The sequence below is a fragment of the Spea bombifrons genome, chromosome 4 (genome assembly GCF_027358695.1).
Source record: "Spea bombifrons isolate aSpeBom1 chromosome 4, aSpeBom1.2.pri, whole genome shotgun sequence".
Lineage (NCBI taxonomy): Eukaryota > Metazoa > Chordata > Amphibia > Anura > Pelobatidae > Spea > Spea bombifrons.
In genome coordinates, this window is record NC_071090.1 from 6136760 (window position 1) to 6163601 (window position 26842).

Sequence of the window (26842 nt, forward strand, 5' to 3'; positions counted from 1 at the left end):
TGGGTCCCAAGACTCAAAAATAAGGCCATTAAGGAGAAGGAGCTACAAAAACTAACTAAATCTGTGTTTGGGTGCGATATTTCAGTTAAGATTCTTATTGTGTTTGTGGTCAAGAAGAAGAACTTTAGATATAAAAAAAAGTGAATAATTACATATTATTTTAGATTTTTCTATTTAAGTAGTCATTTTTATTATGTAAATATTTTTAGGGAACAATAATGAAATTAGCATTTTATTTTAGAGGCCTCGCTCAGGAACAGGTTACGACGGTATCGCCTGTCACCAGACACGATGGAACACATTCTGAGTTCTCATACTGAGTTTTTACCCCCAGGCTTTTCTAACTAAAGCTAAGGATGCCTCCTCTTACCCAAATAATTAAAGATTCCTGCTGGGTTAAAAAAACCTCAAAAAACATAAGATGGTTCATTTCTATAGAAGAGCACATTTACAATGACTTACTTTTTTATTACTTTGTTTTCTTACTTCTATAATTTTTTATTGGCGCCTTGATGACTAAACGGGGAAGACTTTTTGTCAAACTGCTCCATGCAAAAAGTTGTCTGAAAAGGTAACTTTTAATATATATGGTTTATTTTCACGAAGCGTTATGGTCCCCAGCAGGAATCTTTAATTATTTGGGTAAGAGGTGGCATCCTTAGCTTTAGTTAGAAAAGCCTGGGGGTAAAAACTCAGTATGAGAACTCAGAATGTGTTCCATCGTTTCTGGTGACAGACGATACCGTCTTAACCTGTTACTGAGCGAGGCCTCTAAAGAATCAAATAGTACAAATTACATTTTATTATTATGATTTAAAATATTTGCATAATCAAAATGTCTACTTAAAAGGAAAAAAGAGAAGCTAAAATATTTAATTATTTTATATATATATATATATATATATATATATATATATATATAGTTGCGTTTCTTGACATACCACAATAAGAATATATATTACTGAAAAGGAGGAAAATGTACGCAGAGAAGGGCTAGGAGCCCCGTAATACGGTGTCACTAAACATTTAGGTAAGTAATTATGGCTAAGAAGTGACAGGAGCCCAGAAAGGATGCATGTACGGTGTAAAAAGCCCTTGGAACTGTAGACGCCCTGGTGGCTGTATGTGAAACTGCAAGTAAAAAGCCAAAATCTTAAAATCAGAGCAGCCCAGGGGGCAATTGCTGTCCAACAGGGTATTTGTTTGAATAAACCTTGCTGGGAACATTTAGAGGCCCATCGAATGGATGCTGAAACTGCCATATACAATGTAATGTAAATGATAGCTGAGAGGCCCCTTTAAATTCACATGCTGCCCCCCCCTTGCAAATGCAGGGGGGGAATTCTGCAGAATAACCCCAAATTCCTTTGCCCACCGTCCAGCTCATTTCCACGGAAGAGGTATATTCGGCTGAACGCATATCCTATGCACTGACATTTAAACGATTAAAGAACTAGTACTGGGAAAGGTCTGGACACGGTACTAGGAATGATGTTTCTAGAGGGCAGAGCAGGAGGAACCGCATCCTTAAATTCCCAGTAGGCTATCTAGAGTTCCCCGATGGCTTCAATGGACCAGACTCCACAACTATCCATTACAGCCGTCGGTAGACCTTTGTCAGATTGTGAAGAGTCTCAGTTGTGGAGGGAAGGTTCAGCTGTAAAACTACCCGGTTACTGTCCAGGTTTCGCCCGGAGACTCTGGTTCTCTGTGTCCAAACCCAAATCCTCTTGAACACGTGGTCCTGAGACGCCTCACTCCCCACCCATTTCCCCCTTAAGTGAAGTTGTGTCCCGCGACATCAGTGGGAATGGCCACTGACATCCATGGGAAGACCAACCGACGTCAGTGGGACCACCCAGTAATGTCAGCATCCCGCAAGGGGGGCTCCGTGTAACCAGAGCCTTAAAGTTCTTGGGTATGGCTGTAGGCCATGTTACATGGGTTCAGCTTTAGGGTCCTTGTTGAGATGGTTCCCAGGAGAACAGACGACTGAGGTTCACATCATAGCATGTTTTAGTTTTAATTAATAACCAATTTAGGCCCAAGTTAATATTTTTCATAACAAAGAAGAATAAAAAGTTCTGTCCAGGGCCAACCAATATACAAAAAGTTGAAGTGGTTTTTTTTTTGCGTACTGGGAGTTGGCTTGGAATTTCCACTCTGGACGGGACTTATGAGTAGAATCGGGTGGATACGTGTTCTTCGACGAGATAAAACCCATTTGAGAGTTTTTGAATAGGACACCATCCTACAAAACCGGGGGGCAGATCGAACTTTTGGGTGATCAGCCCCCCCCCGCGCACTGCTGCTCAATGAGACGGTTCCATGGGAGATCTCTGACCGGCGCTGGGTCAGACTTGGGCAACCCCACAGGTAAATCCATCGCTGATTGTACCCCAATCAAAGTGTCTGTCTACTGTGCTACTTATAATATGACATCATTTCCATGTCCCGTCTATTATGATGTAAAATGTAAAGCAGTAAGAAATTCTATCGGCGCTTAATAAATAAAAGGATCCATCCATACCTACACCTCCATATCCGATGGAAATGCTGAAATTAGATATTTTTTTCTTTTTGAGATCAAACATCTGATTAAATTACTATTTTTTTTAAAAAAAAAATTTGGTAGAAAATATTTAGAAATAGGAATTTAAAATTCTGAACTTTTTTTTTATTTTTTTTTATTTTTTTTTATTTTTTTTTGTAAATATTTTTTATAGGGTAAGGAAGTGCCGGTTAGCACAAGGTACGGCCAGAATATACCCCCCAGCTGGTTGCTTTATTTGCGCTAATAGGCTTAAAGGTTTTTCTATCACCTACAGGCAGGACAAGAGGCAGAGAGCCCTTGCTGTGCATGTGAGGTCACATCTCTGGTTTTGCACCTGTCAGTCCTAATGAGATCCTAATGAGGCCAAACAGTGGCATCCCTTTAACACCAGGTCATTAGGAAGACAGCGATAACAGGACAAGAGATACATATTACCAAGCGACACGCTTCCTTCTGTAGGCAGATGCACGGAGCTCGGCTACCGGGCTATTTACAGAAGATGACTTTATGGAAAAAAAAAAAAGAAAGAAGAATGCACATATTCTCAAGAAACGGCGGAAAATCCATAGCCTTATGTGTATCGCCGGATAATGAGGTCTGTGTTCCATTACGGAACACACAAATGCTGCGCCGAGGCTTTTTAACCCCGCTCCCTGTGCCTTTCCATCGCTTAACATTCAAAGTACGCGGAGGGTAATTCATTAAATATGTACGTTGGAGATTCAAAGTCGTCTCAAATAATTGTACTGGATTTTAAAAAAATAAATAAAAAATAGTGTGCTTTTTATTATTTTTTTTATTATTACTTTTAAATATTTTTTGATTTATTTTTTTATATTTTCCTGTTAAATATTAAATGTGCAATTTAATTAAAAAAAAATTGTGTATATATATATATATATATATATATATATATATACACACACACATACATACATACAAACACCACTGTTCAAAAGTTTGGGGTCACTAAGCTGTTTCTATAATTTTGCATAATTGCCAAAGGGTTTTCCAATGATCAATAATTAGCCTTTTAAACTTAAACTTGGAATGATAAAGGGCCATTGGCACACAGGAGTGATGGGAGTGATAAAGGGCCATTGGAACACAGGAGTGATGGGAGTGATAAAGGGCCATTGGGGCACAGGAGTGATGGGAGTGATAAAGGGCCATTGGAACATAGGAGTGATGGGAGTGATAAAGGGCCATTGGAACACAGGAGTGATGGGAGTGATAAAGGGCCATTGGAACATAGGAGTGATGGGAGTGATAAAGGGCCATTGGAACATAGGAGTGATGGGAGTGATAAAGGGCCATTGGAACATAGGAGTGATGGGAGTGATAAAGGAGTGATGGGTGGGATAAAGGGCCTCTGTACGCCTATGATGAGATTCCATTAAAAATCAGCCGTCTCCAGCTACAATAGTCATTTACAACATTAACCCCGTCTGCGCTGGATTTCTGATCCATTTCATGTTACTTTAACGGACAAAATTTGCTTTTCTTTCAAAAAACAAGGAGATTTGTAAGTTCCCCCAAAATTTAGAACAGCAGTGTGTGTAAAAAAAAAATATAAAAAAATATATATGTATATATAATATGTTTATTAATTATATATATTAGTGATGATATGTATATATACATAAATAATTTGATCTCATTTTAATCATAGTATCATAGTCTATCTTCTCTTACCTATGTTCTTTGTACATCTATCCTTAAGCTTTAAATATCTAAGCAACATTGTGATTTATGTCACAAAAGTGTTTAAAAGTTAAAAGTTATCTAAATCTGCAGTTTAGGAACCAAGTTAACTGCACTGAAAGTGTCCGATTCCTAAAGGACGGGGTATCTGGCAGCTCCGTCTCGCTGCGTAGAGTTTGGATTTGATTAGAAATCCCTATTAAGGGAAAGTGATTTTTAGTCTGAAATGCCTTGTTTCCTGTTTAGCGGGGGCATCGTTAGCTGTTTGTGGAGGAGGGAACATAGACCATGTCTTTGGTGAAAGAAATTCAGCAGTAATCTCCTTTCTTTGCCTCTGTTGGATTCCCATTCATATTCTAATCACAGCTTTTCCTTCATCAAAAAAAAACCCAGCCACTTTATCATAGCCCCAAAAAAAGCTCGCTTTTACCACTTTTTACATTCAATTTCCACTCTTAAACCAGCCTCCCCGGAGGAAAAAAAAGAGGGGAAAAAAAATCAAAAAAGAGGCTCAAAATAGTTTTTTTTTAATCTTGTTGAATTTTGGGACTGAGAAATAAAGATAAAATAGAGGTTGTGAAGGATCAAACCCTGCTCAGCTTTCACAAAGAACATCCAGGATTGTTTGATTCCAACGGATTCTTCTGAAGAACCTCAGAAGGTCCACCAAAAACCCGATCCACCGACCGATAAACCCACACGTTGACGGTTTTACCGGATCGGTTCATATTTTAAGAAACAAAATCAGCTTAGAATTGTTTAAAAGTCTTTTTTTTTATATAATATAATTCTGGTGATCAGGTGGGCTCTGTGCCGTGGGTAACAGATGCATCGTTGGACGAACGTGTTGCCAATTCTTCTAAACTCAAGTCATGAGTCTATCTGAGCATGTAGGGGATGTCTGCGTAAGTTGAAATAATAAAAAAAAAAAGGGTTTTGGAATAGAAAAGGCGAGGGGGGGGTTGAAGCTGGGATTGCGTGGATCTAAAACCCCCCCTTTTTGGAGCAAAGCCTTTCTTATTCAAAGCAGCATCACAATGGGCTTCATATTGAGCCATGTTCCAACCCTGTTTCACTAGCAGCCATTCATCAGTGAGCCTGCCCTATCAATGACAGCTCTCCCATCAGGACTCCTATAAAATGATGCTTTTTCCCATGAACATCGGCAAACATTGTGACTGGTCTGGCCCTACCCTGCTGGATTACTGTGTCCATTTCCAATCCTTGGGTCTTTCACTGTCTACATTACAGAGATAAGGAGGAGGGGGGGTGTCCCATCCCCAGGATTTTTGGTCTCTTTTACTGCCCATGGGAAGAGTATGCATTGTGGGATGTTGGAGGAACCAGACATGGATTCCACAGGTTGGTAGAACTTTTAGACGCTCAAGGTCTACTTCTGGGGGGGACAACACTAGAGACGCCATGGGAATCCAAAGCAATAGTCACGGAGGGGGAGGTTGGACAGCTCTGAATATTGTGTTCAATGAAAATTAGATTTTTCTAGTTAATCCTAGATAATCCATGATAAAAAATTTGGAATGGGGTTGCATCCATTGCGAGAAATGCATTCTTACCACCAAATTTTAATGGCGGCCATTAAAAAAGTTGCTTTAAAGTTTGGGTGAAAAAGTAGGAAAAGTGATATTTTAACTATTCCAGGAAAGTGCAGGTGGAAGGTAGAATCGTTTACTCGCATCTCAACAAAAATCTTTGCTTGCAAACTGATTTAACCTTTTGATGTCTGAAGACTAAGCAAGTGGATGCTGAGCCACGGACATTCTAATTATTAAACTTGCTTAAGATGTTGTTACAATAAGTTGGTACCTTTTGACCCCAACGACCCCGGCATTAATTAACCAACTTTATCCCTGTATAATATGTATTTTAACCCACGGAGATACTTTTTATGAGAATCACAAGCCGATTAAAATGTAGATAAACAATATTATCTTTTTAGATAATAATAATGTTAATTTAACAAAATGTAATTGCTTTAACCCCTTTAACCCTGTTATTTTATGTTTTTAAAGTTAGTAAAATAACTTTAAAAGTTCTTTCTACTTCAATATTTACATTCAAATTATGATTCTAGATCACTTTAATAGTTAACTCTTGTTTTTTTTTTAAATACATTTCATACACATTTTTAATTAATTGATTAGTAGGATTCTGGGTATGTTTCTGTATACTGAATAAGCATAATTTCTTTTGTATATTGACTGATTCCTGAGAATTAGGAAATGAAGAAAATAGATTCTGAACTTTATCTACTTTTAATAGTTCTATGACCTCTTGTACCATGGTGTATATAAATACTTTACTTTTATCTACTGATATTCGTGCCAATTTAATAGCTAAAGCTATACACAGAGTGACCTATACAGGGTATTTAAAAAAAACATATATATATATATTATTTTATTTTTTTTTTTTATTTTATTTATACTAAAATTATTTTCGTGTAAAGCATTTTCAGATATTTCTCAAAAAAAAACCCTTTACTGTTATTTCTTGTTCTGCTTTAGGTACATTTTCTGTTTTTTATATATATATATATATTACAATTTTCTGTTTTATATATATATATATATATATATATATATGTAGTTTTACAATTGAACACAGTACAATTTCTATATATTTGAACAGATTACAACTGCGGAATTCAGTTTTTACATAAAGATGTTTAATTCAGGATTAAAAAGTAGACAAAAAGTAGAATTAACAGAAAGTTATACTGGTGCTGTGGAATTTAACCTAATCTGCCCAAAGTTGTGTAAAATTAGTTTATTTCTATTTTATTTGGGCCAACATTCGAAAAGAATTCACAACTACCCAGGACAAAGCTAACAGATGTCAGCCGTACAATACATTCGGCTAATTCTGCATTTACTCCTGGACTGGTACCAAATATTTTAATCAGCTTTTAACATTTCAATTCATCTGTCCGAGGCTTACATCATGCTTTCCACTTATATCCTAAATTTAACATTCCACATGGTTACTTGGAAGGGGCTGATGGAGAGGTTGCTAGCCCCAGGCAAAATAAATAAATAAATGATTATATTGGCTCAATATATATATATTTTTTTTAAAAAATATACATTTTAATTTATATTTTTTATGAATGAGCACACAAAAGCAAATTTGCATATTAATTGTTAATAACAGTATTATAAGGACTTGCTGGAGCAACAAGTGCATACTTACACCCCAAGGGAGTTGTTGGGTCCCTTTGGGTCTATTTTGAGCACTTTTTGTAAAAGTAACTTGTATTTTACTAACCTTATAATAACTGTTAATTGATATATAGCATTCTATAACATAACATTTATTTAATGGACTGAGGTGGTCTTATAATATAAGGTTACAAATAGTGGTTATGCAATACAGATTTTTTTTTAAAAAAAAAAGTTAAATTTCTAGTTGGATTTATTTGGATAATGATTATGGCTTACATGATCCATCCTGATTTTGCTCCTAATTTTCAGAAAAAAAAATAGTAATATCGCAACAGCAAGAAAAGTTCCACATTCCCAATGAGCTGTCCCGTGCGACAATTGTCAAAGCATAATATAAATATAATTAGAGCAGGAAATCTTGATTTTCTTTGAATTAAATAAACTTAAAAAAAAACAGCAATATTATTTTAATAGTTTTTTTTATATTGGCTCAATGTAATTTTTTGGGAAAATACTATATTAAATTACTTTTTTAAGCATGTTGTTCTGTCCAGCAGAACGCTCATTTTGCATATTATTTTAAAATTATTATAATTTTATAATTCATACAGAAAATAACAATAATTTTCTTATTCAATTTCCAATTGTATAATGATTTAGATTAAACTTCTGAGATTATTTAAACTCTTGGGAACAAACTTCGGAAGTAGTGGATGGAAGTTAGAGCTGGTTTCTATGGCAATAGTCCCTTGCCCTGTTGCCATGGATACCACTGCAGAGGAAACAGATCTACGACGGCAAAATATTATGAGTTAGCAGCTTTGTCGTACTGAACACGAGGCGAGCTGATTCTTTGAGAAATAAAAACAAAAAAAACAACAAAAGTGACTCAGTGTTAAGGACTTAACAGTCGGTCGGCGACTAATATAGGATTCCTTCAGACTGCTAGTAGAACGTTCCACAGAAAGGCCGAATGATGTGACATTGGAAGAAATCCTCATAAAACTGGGGAGAAAAGTTAAAGGCTCTGAAATGTACCTCAAAATAAAAGTTTTTTTATATATATTTTTGGTAGTTCCAGTACTTTCGGTGGTGCTCCTCTGGAGTACAACTTCCTGTCACAATTTTTTTTATCAGAGTTGAGTCTTTGAGTGGTCAGGTGGCCCAAACCCATACCCGGAAATGTTCTAAATGAGCTGAACCTGAGACTTTTTGAGATGTTAACCCTTTAATAACCCATCATGAAGATGGATGTGTATCGACTCACCAAATGTGTCACCCAAATGGCTCATGGAAGCCTCAACTTGTCATTATTTAAAGATGCACTTAATTGAATCATCTGCATTCAAGCAGGGGCATGAGCCATGACATACGGGGAGCAAAAGCACCGACTGGAATTCTTATATGTGATCACAGCGGGGGGGGGGTAGTCTGTGTGATGCTAAGAATCTGCCCCTTCACCCTGCGATCCTGAGATTGGGGCAAAAACCCAAAGATTCAGTGTCAGACCATGCTCATAACCCAACTACTCATGGTTAAAGTCCAAAGTCAATCTGTTTGTGTGATATACTACCGAAATGAAATGTTTGTGCATCAAAGTACCAAAAAGTTAATATTCCGGTATTACTAAAAAAAACAAACAAAACAAAAAGCTGTGGTTTGCTATAAAAGTTAAGTCCTGAGGCGTTGAGCGTCTCTCAAAGTCTAAGCTGTTGATGGAACTTCACCGAATCATAGTCGGGTTCACAGACAATGGGTTGGGTCAGGCGCAGGTCAAACATGCGTGATCTTGCTAAAGTCATACTTTTTCCAAAGCAGAAGTGGGTGGGTTAGATATTATTTATCTTTAGTATAATGAGTTCGTTGGTCTGTGGCCTGAAATATTTCAATAAATGTGAAAAATAAGATGATAAGAAAAAAATGTAGCCAACTTTTATGCTCTGGTCTTTTACCATAAAGCTGTTTAGAGTTACAGGTCAACTTTTTTGCACCATCTTTGATGGGTCCGCTTTAATTTCAAGAGAAATTAGTATCATGCACAAAAATCCTTAAATTACCTGTATTTCTCACCTAATTATTTACAGATAACTTACTTTGACATCTTCTTAACTCCAATTCTCCTTTCTTTCTCTACTAAATGTAGCAACTGTGGCCACCAACACCACCTCTCTACGCGCCTAAACATACGTGTTTTCTGTTATTAAACACAGAAGCCCGATGCTTGTTCTTTTCCTGAATTCTTAGTAAATGACCTCGTCCGTGAAGCGGACTGCCGAACACATCCACAAAGAGTTCCTTGTCTCGAAGTTTAATTTCCATAAATATTGTTGTTGTTGATGTGCTTGTTGTGATTGGCATGGCCAGCGGACGGCCATGAGGGATCGTCTATGGTGACGCTGTCAATTAAAAGCGTCCACGATGACTCCTAAGAGATTTCAAGGGGTAAAAGTAGGGGGGGGCCTAATCATCTGCATATCTTGCATTTATTATACGGAAAACTATGGAACAGCTTTAAAATAAGCGATATTTATTATTATAATATATATTCTACATTTTTGGTGCAGGTTGATGATAAGAGCCATTAACATCAGAATCATCTACAAGCCAAATGTATGGAGTCCGATCGTCCACCTGTTGCCATAACTCTCACAATACTATAAAATCTTACGAGCCCGACCACCATTGTTTTTCATTTCTTTTTTAAAGGCTTTTGTCCATTTGTTGGTCCTCTAATAATGTACAATTTTAACAACTACTTTTGGACTTCTTAAATTTATCTCAATTAAGAGAATATTCCTTGGAAGTAAGACCGTAGCTCATGGCCTGTGAATTGGACAGAAAATTGTTTTTTTTATTATTTTTTTTTAACTTTATACAGAATTCTATAGATTTTCATATATTTTGACGTCTTTGTTATGCCTTAAGTTGTTGAATGGATGGAAATTTCAGTAAAAAATGTTCTAATAATTCAGTTTTTCCAGCTCCTGCTGCTAATTCTGACCATCAGTGTCTCGTCATGGGTGATATACCTGGTTTTCCTATGAAAAATGTACATTGGAGCCCCAGCCAAGTACAATGTATAATTCATATCATGATTAACAGTCAAGGACATCTCGGCACACCTGTAAAACTGCTCTGATCGTACCTGAAAATAAAAGGTTAATCAGCATAAAATAATTAAGCAATAAAGATCTGTTTTTATAGTTTGTACAAATATTGTTTGCCGTAAGATGTCAGCGAATGTTTCTGACGCATTTACAAGTTGTTTTTTTTTAAGAACCCTAGATAATCTTCTGTAGATGAAAAAAAATAAACATTTTTTAAGGTTGTTACTAAAAAATAAAACTTCATTTTTAGTGGGCTAGACTTCATATTTTACTGTCCTTTGAAAATCTTTTATCAATTGTTTTTTGAAAACCAAATTTAAATATTTTTGTCAAAATTAAAACCATTTAATCCCACAGGATTTTGGATTTCCAAATCCTTTATGTTGCTTTTCCTTATGGAATTTTAAATGGTTTTAATAGATAAAAAAAAAAAAGCAAGGCTGGCATGTTTTTAACATTAAATTAATTTAGAAAAACACTTAAAAAAATAAATGATTATGTAGTCGTTACTAACAGCAAAACTTTTTGATTTAACCCTTAAAAGGATAAATAAGACTATAGTTCTAAAGCAGAATGAGACCTTTTGTCCATGATTCAGGATCTGTCCTGTCCGAGAGGCCATTTTGTATCTGGACTTGATTTCGAAGTTGAAACTTTTCAGTAATTTTGTATACCGGGCTAATTTGACCACCCCCTATCCCAGTTCACTCTTTATACCCCTATTATCCCTGACCCTACCATTGGCAGGTTCATCTCCTCCCCTGTTACCTCGCCTTATAGATTCCTTTGTTGGCTTTTAATCGTCGAAAAAAATTCCGCTAATTCCTTAGCTTCGTTTTGACAAACCTTACGATTGTTGTGCAAACCTACAGTTTAAGTCTGTTGTAAATGTAATTAGCTTGCGCATAATTATCAAGTGGTGTTAAGTACTGACAAATAATATCACTTATTCCATTTAGCAATTTAACAAATTCACGAAATCCAACCTCGCTTCCAAAAATTGGTTCAAATTATTTTATCCATTAAAGTATTAAAAGAATATGTTTTGTTTTTTTTTAAAAAAATTTTTTTTTAAAAAAAACAGGTTAAATCTTTCAGAATTGACGAGTAATAATTATAAAAAAACCTATGATTTCATATAGACTGTTATGATCTCATATAGAATGTTTTTTCTATTAATTACTAACAATAATTCAAAAACAAAAATTACATTCTATTTAGTTATGTTTTTTTTGGATATAATACTGACTTTTTGTTTTCTGAAATTGTATTTCAGAGGACAGAAGAGTTGACGCCAAGGTTGAACCCATATTGAATACAAAATATTAATTGATTAAATTGAATATCATCCCAACTTATTAACCCCTTAAGGACAATGGGTGGTCCCTAAACCCATTGAAAACAATGCGTTTTGAGCCCGTACATGTACGGTCTTTGTCATTAAGGGGTTAAGTGCCTTACGATATTTAGAATTTCAGTAGTATACAGCAACGTGATAATTCACTGATAGGAAACATAGTTTTGGACTATATTTTCGGTTTAACCCCTTAATGACAAAGCCCGTACATGTGCGAGCTCAAAATGCATTGTTTTCAATGGGTTTAGGAGCCGCCCATTATCCTTAAGGGGTTAACAATGGTTCATAACCTCCGTTATTTATCATCGTGATAAAAAATGATCAATAAATGATGTTTACATGAAATGTTAACAAAAAGTAGACCCATATGAACAGTTTTGTTGAAAAAAAATAGTGTCGTCATGCAGAATGTATGTTTCTTTAGGGTCCCTAATGAAAGTGACAGTGTATCTCTTGCAATGCGTTCTATTTGTAACAATTTTCTATGGATAAGCAGTATATAAGTAGTATAAAGGGTTACATTGAATGGCGTCATGGAAAGTGTTAATATGTTTTGTTTTCTACCTAAAGTGCATCAACAAATAACAAGATTATCATACATAGGTTTAGACTAGAGTTTGTATTCCATCTCAAAAAGGCAATTAAAAGTACGGCTTTCTGTTTATAGTAATTTTTATGTGACCTGTTTGAAAGTCTCCCTCCTTCATCTAGATGACGTTCTTCTAAGGTTGATACCATCGACACAAGGTTATTTTAATAATGTCATTACCTACAATGTGGATTCTGGCCTGCAGAGCCCTGAGATTATTATAATAATTATTATAATTATTTATTTTATATAGCGCCATCAAACTCCGTAGCGCTGTCCGATGGGAGATGATTTTAAGTGAATTTTCCCGCACCGGTGGCCATATTAATGAACTTGGTCACAGTTGATAAAGTTCAGTCGCCCGGTCTCACCGACGTTTCAGAGTTAAGTTGATCTATTTGACTATAGTGGATTCTATAGACTCTTGAGGCTTCCAAACAAGACCTGGCTCTGATGGCTTTATGAGTTTCAGAGAAGGTGACTCCTTACGCCAAGGTCGGGCCGAAAATCGTATTTGGAATTTTAACCTGTCTCGATGAAGTCTGTGAATTTTAAGGGCATCTGTAAGCACTCATTGGGACGTCAATCTGGCATCGCACCTGAAGAAGACATCTCTCAGGTCTTCGGATAAATCAGTGGTTAAAAACACCTCTACGACGTTTACTAACTCTAAAACTATGATTCCGCTATTGAGAAAGCGTTTATAACATTACGCTCCTTTCTTTATGCTGCGTTGGTTAAGGACATTTTTTAGGTGTCAGTCTCATTTTAAACATGAGGGGCTCTGTGAAGATTGATGAGACTGTCTTTGTCGTTGAAGTGTAGGGTATCGTTGTATTACATCCCATGCTGTGTTACGGGGATTTCCTAGGCATCCCTTCTTTTTGTTTCTCCAGTTTGACTCAGAATTTATTGCATTGTTTACAAGATCAAAGAAAGACATGAAAGGCTACGTGCACCTCTACGCATAACTAAAAGGTTTGGGGCTCTGTATTATATGGGCGTTATCAAGATGTTTTTGTGTTTTGGGATGTAGCCTCTTTCTAAAGCGATCCCCATCAATTTATCAGTTTATCTACAGCTTAAAAAGTCATTATCTGGGTCGGATTTACACTCGGGTGCCATTGCTGGTGTCGTAAATACAACTGGGGGAAAAAAATTTAATCATAGAAAAAATCTTACATTTTGAAGGAACATTGGAGGGAAACAGGAGGAAAAATGATGGGTTGTAGGGTGGAGTAGGTGGGCTATCATGGAACGCCATCCATTTGCCTCTTATCAAACTTCTAAATATGGCGCCATTTTAGGGAAGTGCATCATGGATGGGTTGCCCATACAGAAAGACTTGACATATGTTGAGAAGACCTTCCACAAACCTTCTACTCTCTATTTAACAGATCCATAGCTTATTAGAACACTGTGTAAATTATTTTATGGTGTTATTTTATATAGTAAAGCATTATCCCTTTTTCCTCGTCCTTGTGGCAGTCTATGGCACGATGGGTGCCAGAGGGATCCAATCAAGGCACTTCTGTAGACCTGTTATTACCAGATTTTGCTTCTATGCTTTACCCTGATCTCAATGACTCTCTGTGGTCCTTTCCATCACTTCTGTCCTCCAAGGGCTCCGGTCCTTGTGGTTTTTTTTTTGCTTTTTGGTATTCTGTGTTTTTGATGAGTCCTCCTTGAAGACCTTTGAGATGTTCCTCACATCCACTTATGGAACTCCCCTGCACCTCTCCATTCTTTGAAATTGCACTTGATGATTTACATACTCCAGACAGCAATTCTGGGGCCTTTGTGCTTAATTAAATTAGTCTCTTTGCTGTAAAAAACAAAAACCCATTATCTGCCACTCACCCATACAATCCCCTATATTGTTCTATCCATAATACGCCTTTTTACATGTTTCTTAATGTTTGCTTCCTTTTCAGTGTGTTTGTGTGAATATTCTTTTGCGATGATACCTGTTTTGTGATTACCTCTTATTTATTTGATACAAAACACGGGAAAAACAAATGTCACTTAACTTCTTTCATTTACCAGTTTAGTCAAACATTAATCTTAAAGAAGCCATAACACGAGTGCCCCATACAGAGCTAAATATTTGATCTATACATCATACTAGCAAATGTGAACCGTCTGTGGGCTTCCTACCATTGAGGAAAGGTTAGGGTGACCACAAAATTATTTGCTTTTTGTTTGTTTTTGTTTCTTTACAGTTTTTATTCATTATATTTTTTTAACAATTTTTTTTATAAAGTTAAATAAATAAGATTAAATAATAATATATTATTAATAATATAATAATATTGTTATTTTACATAAAAGCATTTTTGTGTGTTGTCCTCAATAACCGACAAAGTGCTTTTCACTTATCTATCGTGTTCCAACTGCGCTACTGTGACAGCCAATAAGAAGTCACCAATCACTAACTCTACAAAACCAGCTATTTACTGGTTAAAAAAAGGTCAGAGATTTAGTATCACGGCAAACCAGCCAGTGAAGAAGATGTAAACACTGGCCAGTATAAGGAGAACGGCACATAGGGTTCGTCTAGTATAGACAGGGTGCAATCGGAATTCTGGATCCGCAAAAAAATCTAGAAGTTTAGAATTATAGAATGTGCAGTTTTTGCATGTTCTACACGAACTGAGCGCATGTTTGTTAAACAGCCAACCATTCATGTGGCGTTCAGCTTCTCAAGGATTCTTAAAATCCTGTCTTGTAAATTAATACATAATGAAAATACTTATGTAGAATTTTTCTTCTGAGAATTATTCCTCTTTTGTTATTGTGTTTGAAAATTAGCATTATTTTCTCAAGCATTCTCAGAACTTTTCTCTACTTTTCTATAATGAAAGAACGTAAGCCAAGCAAAGAAAGTAAAAATGAAAGTTACATTTTCACCAACCCAACCGGGCGTAGTGATGGACAGGAACCCGGAGGAACCGGTCCTTCATGACCAATGGGTCGCAGGCTTTGTCTGGAACTTTAGAAACAATTCACGGGCATCCAAGTCTATGAAATATGTTCTTATAGATTTTTACTTTCTTTCCTTTTACAGAAAGTTGGATTGAAAGGTGTCTCAGCGAAAGTGAAAATAAACGCTACTCAAGTCACACGTCTTTGGGAAATGCTTCTAATGAAGAAAGTAAGTAGTTTACTTTTTGAGCTTTGGTATTGTTTTGACTAAATATCTAAATGTCCGAAGATCAGTCAAGATCAGAGTTTCTATGTTCTTCTTAAATAGGTTGATTTATTATACAGGGTATACAGCACCAATTGATGACAGATTATGGTAACAGTATGGAGACAATAGAGTTGAAGGGTCTTCTTCTTGAAACGATGGAGGAGAGAGGATAAAGGTATAGGTAGAGGTGCCCATGACCTCTAACCTTGAGTCGGAACCTTCTATGACAATCTCTAGAAGGATATATCTACAGATCTCATGTACCTACAACATGATACAAGAATTCCAGAGAGACCTTCTAGTAGTTCTGTCAAGTGGTTAAAACCAATGTTCCTGTCGCTTATGCTTCACTTATACCGAATGTACCTATACTTTAGAAAAAGAAAACATGGGTTTCTTACAAGGTATTTCTGCAACATTGCTGAAACTCATTTTTAGGTCTAGCAGGATCATAGTGGGAAGCATTCACTGGACAGGCATAGCCAATATTCGGAACTTAAGACACAGCAAAGAACCAAGAAAGGCTTAAGGTCTTACAGCTTGTAGAAAAATAATACAGACTAGATGAGCCACACGACTCTTTTCTGTTGCGAAATTCTGTGAATTTGTTTATTTTCAAAAATAAATCCCGGGTCTATACTTTAATTGGTCAATGTACAGCTTAAAGGGGGAGGGGCATGTGTAATAAAGATTGAATCATTAATAAATTGTGTGAGGGGATATATATATATATATATATATATATGCAAATAGGTGTCCAGTCTACATTTTGGGGAAACTGGCCATGTACTGGCTTTAATGCCTAAGTTGAGATTTTGCTTCTAGGTGAGCTAACTCAAGCTAAGCTCGAGCCTAAAGCCTGTCCAAGTTGTTTGGCTAGCGTTTGGCTTATTATAAAGTGATGAGAAAGCCTCTGAAGAGGTTACAGAAAACATGGATCCCACCATGGATCCAGATGATCTCTAGAGGTTGTTGGTCGTTCAGATGTCTGGATTAGGACAACGGCTGAGAGTTTTAGGAGGAAAGGTGGGTTTTCAGAGAGCTTTTGAAAGTCACAGCAGAAAGTCTGACGGGACATGGAAGGGAATTCCAGAGAAGGGGTGACATCCTCGATGTGGGAGTGGGAAGAGGCAATGATGGTCGAAGACCACGAGAGGATCAAAGAGGTCGGTTAGGGATGTATTTGGAAGGAAAGGTAGAGATATAGGGGGTGCAGAGTTGCTAAGTGCTCTGTAGGTCAGGAGTTTGAATTTGATTCTGAAGGGTATGGGGAGCCAGCGGAGCGATTGGCACAGAGGATCGGCAGATGAGGAACGGTGACTTATTTCCCTAAACTATCCGCTATGTTTTTCACTCATCTGTATGTGTGCCCGATGCATGTAGATTCCATTATTAAACCATACTTTGTTTATTCCGCATTTTCCAGCAGATGAAGAAAAGGAAAACAGGGCATCAAAACCACATTCCACTCCGGCCACCCTGCAATGGTAATTATCCTGCTATAAATGTAAATAGATAGTAGAGGTGCTGTCCAGAGTCCATCAACAAATGGGGCTTAACGACCCCAAAAATCTTCAAATCGGAGCAGCCCAAGGGGCAGTTGCCATCGTGCCTCCTTTGCCAGCCCGTCCCTGATTGTGATATACGGTATACGTAGAATATATTTGAAATTCTACATTATTCGTGTTGTCTGTTTAGTTTTATTCAAAACGTATTTATAAGATACTAACTCGGTATATTCAACGGTTACAATGCAAACTATTTCTCACTGACTTTACTGGAAATACAATCATCCATTTAGGGCTCGATTACTTAAAGCGGAGTCATCGTTTTTTTTTAATCATCATATGTCTTAAAAAAAATATAAAAAGCTTATTCATTTTCTTCAATTATAGTGTTGGTGTAAACAGACAGTTATCTCTTTTTTTTTGGGGGGGGGGTCTTTTATGCCAAAGCTATCTTTTTTGAACTATGACATCACTATTGCAAATTAAATCTAATTACATTTCCGCGCATAGCGATACCATCGACTACCAGTACCCTGGCAACCTATGAATCAGTATATATATAAAAAAACAGTTAAAGTCCCAGTCAATTAAAATTCCACTCTTTATAAACGAAATTAAATGAGTGGCGGAGGACAGGGATATATTAAACACGCAATGTGCGGCAGCGAAAACATTATATTGACATCAAGTTATATTTGTACATAATTGTTTTAAAATGGACAATGGATTGAAAAGAGCCGAGGGTGGGCCTTTGATCATTAAGAAACGACAGGTATAATAGTGTTTTGTATGGCGCGCCGGACTAATGATGGTCCTGAAAGAAAGGCGAATGACAGATAAAAGTGTTATCTACCAGGAGAAATAATTAGCGGCTACTTCAAGATCTGCGCCGGGCAGATGATCCAGTTTAATTGGGATGCACCAAATTCCCTCTGTGCCTTCTGACATCTTGGGGGGGGGGGAAAAGAATTTGAAGAATATGAAGTTGGTCAGCCCATTAAAGATACATTCTATTGTGTACTTTGGGTCAAAATACAGTGAATCGGAAGGCACAATTTCGACTTCTATATTATTGAACCCTTACACATATAATCATTTGTACATAAATATATTTATAATATAATTATAATATTTTCTTCGGCGACCGTTACTTTTCCTGATATATCATTTGATTTAGTCATTATTTGTATGAATTAATTAAACATTTTTTTTTTTTTTTTTTTTAAAAACCCTCTTCTTCTTATTCTCTTGTGGTGTAGACTATTTTTTTTTACCAATTTTTATATGTTTTATATTTTTTTCCCCTGTATTTGAGAACTACCACAGTGCTAAATTCATACAAAAAATGATCATGTTAGTTTACATTTCTGTAAGAACAGCGGACATTTGGTTGTCTTCCCCCAAATAATGAAAGGTGGTATGACCCATACTGTAGTAGTAAACCCAAGACTAGGGAACAAAAATGCCATTTTTAATAAAATCATTTTAAAACAATTCAATGAAAGTAATTCCATGAGAGAGCGAGAGAGAGAGGGAGAGGGAGAGAGGGAGAGGGAGAGAGGGAGAAGAAGGGTTATTTAACTGGCAGTTACTACACCTGGGAACTCCAGTAATGGGATGACTGAAGGACACTTGTGTTTCTCCAGATCCAATATCTCAATAACATTCACTATACGCATGGATTTTATTTTTAAGGCTGGAGGAAAACTATGAGATTGCCGAAGGCGTCTGTATTCCCAGGAGCGCTCTCTACATGCACTACCTGGACTTCTGCGAGAAGAATGACACGCAACCAGTCAATGCTGCAAGCTTTGGAAAGGTAGGTAATGGTTACCGTTAATGATACGCAGCGGAAGAGCTCCATTATTCTAAACTAGAACGCTATGCAACCAATAGGGAACCACAAGGTTGTGGATTCCATCTCTCATCGGCTTCATACCGCACCAATAAAAAGTTTCCGGAACCCTCCGTAATTTCCGATCAGTAATATCAACGAACGATTTATAAGATGGGTATTGTTAAACATGGCATAGTTGTTTTCTTCAACAAAAATAGATACGGATGCCTGTGATACATTTATGATAAGAAACAGAAAAATATATCATGTAACTTCTCAAGGGGATGAGCAAGACCATTCTACGGCACTCAAAATGGTCAATAAGTGATATATTACCACTAAAGAGCAAGACTGGCCAACACAACTCAAGCGGTGTATTCTACACTTAATATTTTCACATCTCTTATGGATTATTTAACCATTCTATTGCTTGCCATTGGACCAAAGAGTGTTATTGTGCTGTTATCGTCTGTAGTTCCACGTGTGGCCTCAGGGGGTCTGTTATCAGCCAATTCTATATACGTTGTCAAGAGACTGTCCTCTTGTTGGTGTATGGATGGCTAGTGTTTGTTGACAATGGATGGAACAGATCAATGTGTATTGGCAATGTTGCCTGGATAAAGCTATATAGAGCATGGAGGTCCTACATAGACACAGGAGATATTTGTAACGGTCTGTGGTTAATCTAAAGTATGTTTACTTAATATGGCTTATGGAAAAGGCTAAGGTTTTAGCTTATTAAAGAGGAGAACTCCTTTGAGAAATATTTGACGGGTTTTCAGGTGTTTTGGCAAATGATTTGTATTGCATTAGTTCATGACCTCTTGATTTTATTGTACAATCTTCTCCAAACTTCACATGTTTGGGGTAGAAAGCTAAACTGGTCTTTTGGAACATGCTCACATATGCTTTTTTTTTTATTACATCATGTGCTTTTTTCTGTATATTTGTCTATTTTCTGTATTTTACCATCCTTTGAAGGAACTATGAGACAAATAGAATCCAAGTGTGAATATTCACCAAGGTCCCAGTTGTCCTGAGTGCCTTCAAGGGGTCATAAGAGTTATCTTTTTAATTTACCAAAATGTTTTTAGGCCGCACTCAAGACCTGGTCTCAGCAAGGTCTCTTAGCAGTTGGGATCGCGTGGGGTTTATTAAAGTGCCTTAAAAGTTCAATGCGGGAGGAACTGCTTCAAAGTTGAGTCTCATTTGAGGTCAACGGTGACCCCACGCAGGGGTGCCGTGCACATCTCAGCAGATAATGCATTTTTTTCAAGGTCTAGCAAAGTTCAGTTGAAGTACATTCCATCTTCTTTGGGTTTTAGCTAGAACCCAAAGGGTTTCCAATTCTATAATATGTTATCTGCATTAAACATTAACACTTTGGTTAGGATAGTTTTAAATTGTCTTTCTTTTTGGATTCTGTTGGTTCTTTAAGTTCAAGGAACTCTAGGAATCTGATTTTTTTTGTCGTTGTCTAACCTTTATTATGTATTCCATGGACTAATTCAATAAATCACTCAAGAGTCTTTTTTTTTTTTCTAAATACTTGTTGGTGAGGAGAATACTAATGAGGTCATATGTTGGATCTTCATCCTTGATGAGATTCCTTGTAAAACGTTATGTTAAATTGCCCATGACATTTTTCATCAATATTGAATTATGGCACCAATTATGAGGCAGGTTGATCTTAATTCGCATATCTGGGTCCTAAAATCAGTTTTAGTGATTGTTTGCGTGTGGGTTGAGTATTTGTCTGTTTTTCCAGACCTTTTCATGTCGGGTTTATTGGACTTTTTGCCTCTGTATATGGCCCCCTGATTTGTTTGCCAAGTGGGTTGGCTCACATTCCTTGGCAATATATTGTCGGGCCCCTCTGTAACAAAGGGTTAAATGAATTTGGCCGGAGGAGTTGAGGAATGTTAGATCAGTAGCGAGACCAGCATGGGGTATTTTTAAGGCAGGCTTCATTGAGTCTACACAAAAAAAAGAGAAAAAAAAAATCTTCTTGCCTGTCTACTCATTTATCAAACAGCTAAACGAACTTCACAGCTTTTCTTCCTCCCTTTTACTATTTGCTGATGTTAGCTCCAGAAATTAAATCTGTACTGCCAACTTTAATGAGAAGAGGCCCTAAATTCCTCTTCTTTAAAAAAAAAAAAGGACCCAAATATATAAACCAGACAAGATGAAAGGAGGAAATGCCACGTATAAAAAAGTTACATTTATCATCAGAACCTTAAAAAGAATCTATATGTTGTGTTCACCTTTGTTAAAAAAATATTAAATTTAAAAAAAATCGAAAAAAATGATTTTTATTTACAATAAAATACACGATAAAATGTCAGGAAGATGTGCATACTATGGAAATAATACATAGTAAAGACATACTAAAGACATACTATGCATTGTATTTAACTTCAAAATTTTTATAATTTTTTAAGGAAAAGATCATTTTTTCTCAAATTTAAATAAAAATGTTCAGCATAAAATGTTTACATAGGGCAGGCAATATTTTTAGGACTCTTATATAAACATAAAAATAAAAAAATACTACAATATATAAAAATAATAATAGGTGGAATCTAATAAGAATAGGAAAATATTGAATATTAGAAATAAAGAAAAATATGGTTTAGTACGATTTTTTTGTTTTGTTTTTAATGTGGTTCTTTAAGCTTAAATGTAGTTAGAGTGACTTTTTCCATTTTCTTTTGGTGAAATAATTCTTTCTTTTCTTCTAGATAATTAGACAGCAGTTTCCACAATTAACCACAAGAAGACTAGGTACCAGAGGGCAATCAAAGTAAGTAGGAAGAAAATGAAGTATATGTATATAATATGACCTTCTAGTCTGACTTGGAGTCTCTGGGTAACGTCTTGCTTCCCCAGGTCTCTTATTTCTCCGGGCAGGGAAGTGTGTCTACGCCCAATATCTGCCCACTTTCCCTCCCATTCCCCGCCTACTTAACACTAACCCCGCCCAATATGCGCTGTCCTTTAACAAAACCGTTCCCCTAGTAAAGGAAGAGCTCTGGAGACTATTGAAGCTTGAGGTCCTCCTGGAACGTACACCCTCCGGACTGCTAAATCTATTTAGTTCTTTGATATTATTTCCTTTCATTCTATAAACATTACATCATAGCTACCAATTTTCCGCGTTCTGAACTGGATCCCAATATATGTAATTCCACGTATGCATTGAAATAGGTAAAATGCAAAGAATTTTATTTTATGCTGAAATAATTGTAATAAAATATACTATCGGAATGATGTAGCTTATAGCGTAACTATCTATCCATCTTTCTACAAAGATATATAGACAACTTATAGCCCGCCTATTCCTTGTCTTGCATATAAATCATTTAACAGAAAATGGAAAAAGGCCTGAATAAGCACTTAAAATAATTATATATTTTTTTAAATCTGTATATTACCGATTGCTGTTTAAAGACGAGAAGATTTCCCTCCCCCCCAATTAGGTACCATTATTACGGCATCGCGGTCAAGGAAAGCTCTCAATATTATGACGTAATGTACTCGAAAAAGGGAGCAGCCTGGGTCAACGAAACCGGGAAGAAAGAAGTCACAAAGCAGACAGTGGCGTATTCACCGCGATCCAAGCTCGGAACGTTACTGCCAGAGTTTCCAAATGTCAAAGATCTGAGTCTACCGGCCAGCTTGCCGGAAGAGAAGGTACATGCAATGCTGGTTGGTTCCACCACTTAACGTCTGTTTCACAACACATGAAACTCATATAGCCGTATATGTCACACTCTTGTCATTTTTTTCTTTACCAGATTTCTACATTTATAATGATGTATCGTACCCACTGCCAAAGGATTCTGGACACTGTTATCCGAGCAAACTTTGACGAGGTACAAGACAAGCGAAAATCACAAAATTACAAAACATTACCTTTTTGTACAAATTTATGGATCAGTGACGTTCTAAGTCATACGGTTGAGAACACTTAGTGGACCTTTGTGTCTCCACATTAAAATAAACAATATATATATGCGTTAGAACCTCTCCTTATTTGTGTGCCATGGGGGCAGTCATCTTACCCTCTTGTTCTTATGATCTGCATGATTTTTCTTAGAAGTTGCCTAAAGTAAGCCTATTATGAAAATGAGTCTTAAAACAAAATGACACTAATAATATATTTATTGCAATAATAGTTGAAGGCTTGAGACGCCCACTGGTGCATAACTGGGAAACATCATGGAGGGATTCCTTTTTACCTCTATAAATGTCTTTTATGTCAACAAAAACCTTTTTTTTATTCCATATCTGCAGGTTCAGAGTTTTCTTTTGCACTTTTGGCAAGGAATGCCCCCCCACATGCTTCCTGTCCTGGGTTCCTCCACCGTAGTCAACATAGTTGGGGTGTGTGATTCCATCCTCTATAAAGCTATTTCAGGAGTCTTAATGCCAACTGTGTTGCAAGCTTTGCCTGACAGGTTTGTGTCTTCAGTAATAATAATCCCTGATATAGTATGACAATGTTACAGAATAAAACCGTAGAGCTGTATGTTCCCTGTCCTCTGCACATCGTAGCTATGAACGAAACATTTCAACCTGTCATCATACAAGAGCTCGGAGGGCATAAAAAAGGACAAGCCAAATGCCCTGGGCAACTCACCAACTCACCTGGACTTCTTTACCCTACTTGAGCCTTTTCTTGCCCACAGCTTGCCGTATTCCCATGCTACTAAATAAAGACAGTGGGGGGTCCATCATTGGCCACTGTAGCTTGGTGTTGCAGGTGGCTACCATGTTAGAATGTATGGTCACGGAACTGTAAGCTAATGTATATATAATGTACTGTATATTAACAGTAATAAAAAGAGAAGTCATGGGTACCTGTATGCCAAGATTCCAAAAAGGAATGTTAGCCCCACATTACCATCATTATCTTGCTGAACACGAGAAGGTGTCCACCCAATGGCCACTTTGGTTGGTTACCATCTACCTTTCTTCCACTGTCCATGCATGTTTAATCATTGGAGGTGCGTCTTACATGTGGACATGGTGGAACACTTCTCCAGACCAACCTCATGAGGTCATAGGTTTGGAAAACATAAAAAGCCATGACCTCATGATGTTAGTCTGGTGCATAGTCCTCTTTACAGTTCTGTTCTGTATCTTCACCTATTTATTCTCTCTGTTGGTAAAAAGGTGATAACTCTAGACTAGGCTTGTAAAGGAAATGGATATCTGATGTGCTGAAAGTACTGTTTTTATTGGAATTTGCATACGTTAGTAATTTTTATTACTCCTTTAAATTGCCAGTTTGACGCAAGTGATAAGGAAATTTGCGAAACAGCTGGACGAATGGTTAAAGGTTGCACTCCATGATCTTCCAGAGAATTTACGAAACATCAAGTTTGAGCGTAGGTATTGATTTGATTTATGATCTTAAGTCTAAGTTAATGTGCAACCATCTACAGTCACCTTCACCTGCTGCATTTACTGACATTATTTCCTAATGTGTAACTTTTATATATATTTTTTAAATACTGAGATTAATAAAAACAAACAAAAAGTTATTGCATGTAGAAAAACCTTACAGGCCTTATTTGTTATTGCAAACCTTTCTTGGCCAGAATTAGGAAAGGTCAGCGTGAGACCCTAGGACCAGCGTGAGACCCTAGGACTAGCCCTGGCTAAAACATGCCATTTAATGATAAAAACACACTACTAGTTGTATCTCATGGTCTCATCCAGGGGTTTCCTTCGGGCCGACGACAATCCCTGTCCCAGGAAGTGTTTTTCGACAACGATTTTTGGCTTCTCCTGACTTGGACATTGGTGGCTGTCCTACCAGTGCTTGTCTCGGAAACATGCGCCATTGAGGGTAGTTGAGGAACATTGAGAAACTCTGGTCTATGGGGTGGGAATATCCTATCTCATGATCCTTCAGGTAGCTCTGCTATGGGAGAAAACCATTGATCTACACAAATAAACCACCGGGAGTTTGAACATTCTAAATGCCCATCACCCAAAATCCTTTACACCACTTGTACCACTCCTATTACTTGTTCATAATCATAGCGTTCCTAGTGGTTTAATTTACTAGTACAGAATATATAATCACTGCAACGGTAAAGGAACCTGACAAACATAACGTAGGTTCCATGCGGATAACATTTACCCTTAAAGGTCAAGCATGGTGTTAGCATTGCTGTCAATGTGGTATTATCTTAGTAACATTACTGATTAGATATATTATATTATACATATTATTAATTGTTTCTTACAAAGCGGAATCAGCTGAGAGATGACATGACCTCATATTTGTTTACCAGCATTAAAAAATAATTTATTGATCATGAAAATCAAAAAAAAGATTAAAATAACATTAAATATAAAAATATAAAAAAAATATAAAATATATAAATATCACACCAATAACTTGCGAGATGTTATTTTATTGTAAAATATATTTAACATTAAATATAAAAAAAAATATATAATATATATAAATATCACACCAATAACATGCGCAATGTTATTTTATTGTAAAGTATATTTAACATTAAATATAAAAATATTAAAAAAATATATAAACTAAATAAATATCACACCAATAACTTGCGAGATGTTATTTTATTGTAAAGTATATTTAATATTAAATATAAACATATAAAAAAATATATAAAATATATAAATATCACACCAATAACATGCGAGATGTTATTTTGCTGTAAAGTATATTCCCTGAACAAACTTCTGCCTTTATGCACATGCTATATACTGGTAACATATGAATGAGACCATAGTATTGATCACAAAAAAAAGTATGAAAAGGTTATCAAATCACTTTCTCTCAGCAGGATAGCCGCTGCGTTCTCGCCATGCTTTGTGATGCCCCGCAGGGCTTTAAATCCATCACCTGTATATAAATCCATTTTCCATTTTCCTACATTCATACTTTCTCCATTCAAACACAAATGCGAAGCAGACACTAATTAATAAAAAGGGATTAGAGGCAGGTCAACGAGGAGAGCTGGAGCGGCATTGTCTTTACTTTATTCAGAACAAAAAAAAAATGAATAATTTAGTAGGTTATGACTCGGAATTCTAAAGAACAAAAACATTAATGCAGAATAGATGAGGGCTGGCGTTGAGTACCTCGTTCTTTAACGTCTAATCCATAATGAGAAAATAAATTGCAATCTGGCTGGTTTTGGGGCTCCCATCAGACATTTTGAGGCCCAGCATCAACTTAGGACCTCTACCCTGTCACATACCAGCAGCATTTCGCGGGTCCAAATGAGGACTCTTGCGATGGGGACCATGGCTAGAGGCAGGGAGGGATGAGACGGAAGGAGCCAGACCTATAGGCATGGTCAGGTTAGGGCCACCTGTCCATCTCTCTTGAGGAGCCATCTTTTGGTGCTCATCTGCAGAACGTTGTGAGGAGGCCACGTGAGAGCAACACAAATATTGCTGAATATGTATTAACTGTATTTTATCTCCATTCCTAGTTTCAAAAAGATTTTCACAGATCCTTAGAAGACAGACATCTTTAAACCACCTCTGCCAGGTAATTCATTTTCACTAAAGTTGCTGAAATTCAATTACACAATGTCTGTATACTGTAAACAGTAATAAAAGTGTTATACAAATTTATAAAGAAAATAATGTGAATATATTTATCCTTGGAGAATGACAGTTTGCTTTTCTCCCCTTAAACATATATATATATATATATATACACATATTTACACATAATTATATTAAATATACGATGTGTGATAGCACTAATTTTCATTTAATTTTATTTTTAATTTTAAGTGTCTTTT

The 26842-nt window shown here is 36.4% G+C and overlaps 1 protein-coding gene across 1 annotated transcript in view; it reads left to right on the plus strand.

The window, feature by feature from the left end:
* Positions 1-5388: 5388 nt before the first annotated feature.
* RFX4 (regulatory factor X4) overlaps positions 5389-26842 on the plus strand; it is a 30748-nt gene continuing 9294 nt past the window's right edge. The window contains exons 1-10 of the mRNA XM_053465646.1: positions 5389-5620; positions 15561-15647; positions 17113-17173; positions 18890-19013; positions 21776-21837; positions 22514-22727; positions 22832-22909; positions 23331-23494; positions 24327-24427; positions 26525-26583. Of these exons, the coding sequence (XP_053321621.1) occupies positions 5578-5620; positions 15561-15647; positions 17113-17173; positions 18890-19013; positions 21776-21837; positions 22514-22727; positions 22832-22909; positions 23331-23494; positions 24327-24427; positions 26525-26583 (993 nt within the window). The 5' untranslated portion in view covers positions 5389-5577. The remainder of the gene's footprint in view (positions 5621-15560; positions 15648-17112; positions 17174-18889; positions 19014-21775; positions 21838-22513; positions 22728-22831; positions 22910-23330; positions 23495-24326; positions 24428-26524; positions 26584-26842) is intronic.